This window comes from Capsicum annuum, chromosome 2, assembly GCF_002878395.1.
Source record: "Capsicum annuum cultivar UCD-10X-F1 chromosome 2, UCD10Xv1.1, whole genome shotgun sequence".
In the NCBI taxonomy this organism is placed as follows: domain Eukaryota; kingdom Viridiplantae; phylum Streptophyta; class Magnoliopsida; order Solanales; family Solanaceae; genus Capsicum; species Capsicum annuum.
Window position 1 is genome coordinate 140,972,013 of NC_061112.1, and position 3,494 is coordinate 140,975,506.

A 3,494-nucleotide genomic window follows, 5' to 3' on the forward strand; every position below is an offset into this window, starting at 1 on the left:
AAAGAAGAAAATAGAATAGATATCTATCTATACGTATAATATCTCCGCAATATTTTTTTAAAATGATACTCCTTCCATTTTATAGTAAATGAATTATTAAATTTTAACACACAAAATAAGAAAAAAATATTAAAGACATAAATTTAACATAATTTTTTATTTTTATTCAAAACAAAAAAACTGACCTTGTAATTATTTTTAAAAATTAATTAATTATTAAATTATAAGGACAAATTAAAAAAAAAAAATTTCAATGATACACTTATTTTAAAATATTAATAAATAGCCAACAATTCAATTATTCCAACAGTTGATTTATTCCGAACTCTCACCTAAAATCTCCTGAAGCTAAACCCTTGGAAAAAAAATATCGGCGGCACCACTATTACTATGAACATCTCAATACTAAGGCTCGACTCCAATCCAATCACCACCGCAACATCGCCGGCGACGGCGACGGCGAATCACCGGAGTGGCATCCTCGGTTGTTACAATGGGACTAACAGTTGTAGGCTGAATCAGCTCCAACAGAGGAAGAAGAATCCGTCAATTATCGTTTGTTCTACTACAAAGCCACTTGCATCGGTAGTGGACCGTCATGGGGTCAGCGAGTCAGGGCTGAGTCGAATTGAGTCACTGAGTCAGGTATCCGGCGTGTTGGGTTGCCAATGGGGCGATGAAGGAAAAGGAAAGCTCGTTGATATACTTGCTAAGCATTTCGATATCGTTGCTCGTTGCCAGGTATGCTCCGTTCGTCCCAAAATAAGTGTAGTCTTAGCTCATTTCAGTATAGTTGTTATGTTTCTAGAGAACTGAGCAAACAAGTACCTACTTCTTTAATGCAAGGTATGGTTGGAGACAATTACTATTTCTTGTCTTGAATTCCTAAAATTACAATTATTCTAGGATTTTTTAATTGCTAAAGCAACGCGTGATTTGGGGCGGAGTGAATATATATTTCTATTGTGTTTCAATTATAGCACTATTTTGTTGTTGTTTTTGTTTCCTTCTTGTAGACTATGCATTGTTTTTTTTTTGTGATTGTTTCCTTCTCCTTTGTTGGGTCTTCTGGGAATAGCCACTTTGCCTTTACGAGGTAGTGACCTACCCATTTAAAGAATTTTTGGCTTACATAAGTAACTCTTCATATCAATGATATGTTCACCTTAAAACATGAGTAATAACTTGCTATAATCCTATAACAGGTTAAACAACACTTATTATTGTAAAGCTAACATCTTGGAGTAATTTTAGGTCATAGCAAGAGCAGTATTTGTTTCGTTCCTTGGAAATTCTGTGAGATATACTTGGTTTCATTATAAGTGGGTGAGTTAGGATACAGGAGGCCTTCAAAAGATGCCTAGTGAAACCTCGGGATCATAGTTTCTGTGGAGAACTGTTTTAAATTCTATCTTTTGATTCTAGAATTTCCCCATTTTCTTATGAGAATATCAATATTTAAGATCATATATTTTTGTATTAGGTTCATATGTATTTCTCACTTATTCCAATTTGTTTTAAACTTGTTATTTGTTTTCTTTTTGGCCATCTTATCATTCCACTTCACTTATGTTGTCCGGGAGAAATAAACTTGTTAGCTACACTGGCTGGGCTCTTCAATAACGTTTCTTGCTTTCAGGGGGGAGCCAATGCTGGACACACTATTTACAATTCTGAGGGGAAGAAGTTTGCTCTGCACCTTGTCCCTTCTGGGATTCTCAACGAGGAAACTGTATGTGTTATTGGTAATGGAGTCGTGGTGCATCTACCGGGACTTTTTAAAGAAATTGATGGTCTTGAATCTAATGGAGTCTCTTGCCAAGGAAGGATTTTGGTATCTGATCGTGCTCACTTGTTATTTGATTTTCACCAAGAAATAGATGGCCTTAGAGAAGCTGAGCTAGCTAAATCCTTTATTGGAACCACCAAGAGAGGTATTGGGCCTTGCTATTCAAGCAAAGTTATTAGAAATGGCATAAGAGTAAGTGATTTAAGGCATATGGACACATTCCCCCAAAAGCTTGATCGTTTATTATCAGATGCTGCTGCAAGATTCCCAGGTTTTAAGTATGGTCCTGACATGCTTAGGGAAGAAGTGGAACGGTATAAGAAATTTGCTGAGAGGTTGGAACCCTTCATTACAGATACTGTGCACTTCATGAACGATGCTATATCTCAGAAAAAGAAGATTTTGGTGGAAGGTGGTCAGGCAACTATGTTGGATATCGATTTTGGCACATATCCTTTTGTGACTTCATCCAGTCCATCGGCTGGTGGAATCTGCACAGGTCTTGGCATTGCTCCGAGAGTTGTTGGTGATCTTGTTGGTGTGGTAAGCAGACTTGATTCCTTTTCTTATAGGAACTTTTGTTCTTTTACACTGTAGAAGGAAGAATTCTCATGATGTTCAATTTTATCTGATAGTCTAGCTAATATTGTGGAAGTAGAAACTTGCGTTATCTTTCCAAAAACATAATGCAGCACATCCATCATTGTCAATCAGTTAAACGTGCAATGCACCAAGATCTTTGTCAAAAGAATATGATCCTCGTATCAACTAGCTCTTTGGAACAAATTCACTGCATGGTCTTTCAGTTAGCAGTTATTGCATTTTAAGCGTAGAACAGTAAACATTGAGCATTTTTAACTGATGCTTTTCCTGCAGGTTAAGGCATATACCACACGAGTTGGTTCTGGTCCTTTTCCAACAGAAATCATGGGCAAAGGTGGTGACCTTCTTCGTTTTGCTGGGCAGGAGTTTGGCACAACTACTGGACGTCCGCGTCGCTGTGGGTGGCTAGACATAGTTGCGCTGAGATACTGTTGTCAAATAAATGGATTTGCTTCTCTAAACCTAACAAAGCTAGATGTGCTGTCAGATCTTTCAGAAATTCAGTTGGGTGTTACTTACAGACATCCTGATGGTTCAATATTAAATTCTTTTCCTTCTGATCTTCGTCTTCTTGAGCAATTAAAAGTAAGTTCTTTTTTTTTTCCTTTCTTCTTCAACATTCTTTTGCGTGATGATCTTGTGGTATTTGGAAGTACAGGCTATTAGTTCCAACTTTCATGTGAATGTTTTGGGGAAATTGAGCCATATTTACGCATTGTTGTCGCTGAAAACTATAAAATCCTTTTCACGAAAGTTTTGTTTGGGAGAAGTAAGCTTTAGTTTAATTCCCCTTACCCTATTATTGGAAGGTGGAAGAAAACGAAATTTCCTGATTTTTTGAAATTTTTTTGTTCTGTCCATCAGTCTTTTTCTTTCATACATCATGATTTTTTTTTCTATTGGCTGTTCTTAGCTGGAGACCTTTAGTATGCATATTGAATTTCATTATCCCTCCTGTTGCATGTTTCTTAATACCGTTTTATACTTTCTTGTATTATGACTTCTTTATTTATGTTGTTTATTTCATCTGCATAGGTGGAGTATGAAGTTTTGCATGGGTGGCAGAGTGATATTTCTTCCATCAGGAAGTATTCTGACTTGC

The 3,494-nt window shown here is 36.5% G+C and overlaps 1 protein-coding gene across 1 annotated transcript; it reads left to right on the plus strand.

Moving 5' to 3' along the window:
* Positions 1 to 297: 297 nt before the first annotated feature.
* Positions 298 to 3,494, plus strand: LOC107859943 (adenylosuccinate synthetase 1, chloroplastic; the record flags this gene model as incomplete). Its single annotated transcript, XM_016705111.2, is given in 4 exon segments — positions 298 to 741; positions 1,640 to 2,332; positions 2,666 to 2,977; positions 3,428 to 3,494. Coding segments are annotated over 4 exon segments (1,423 nt in total), but the record flags the coding sequence as incomplete, so codon positions are not given.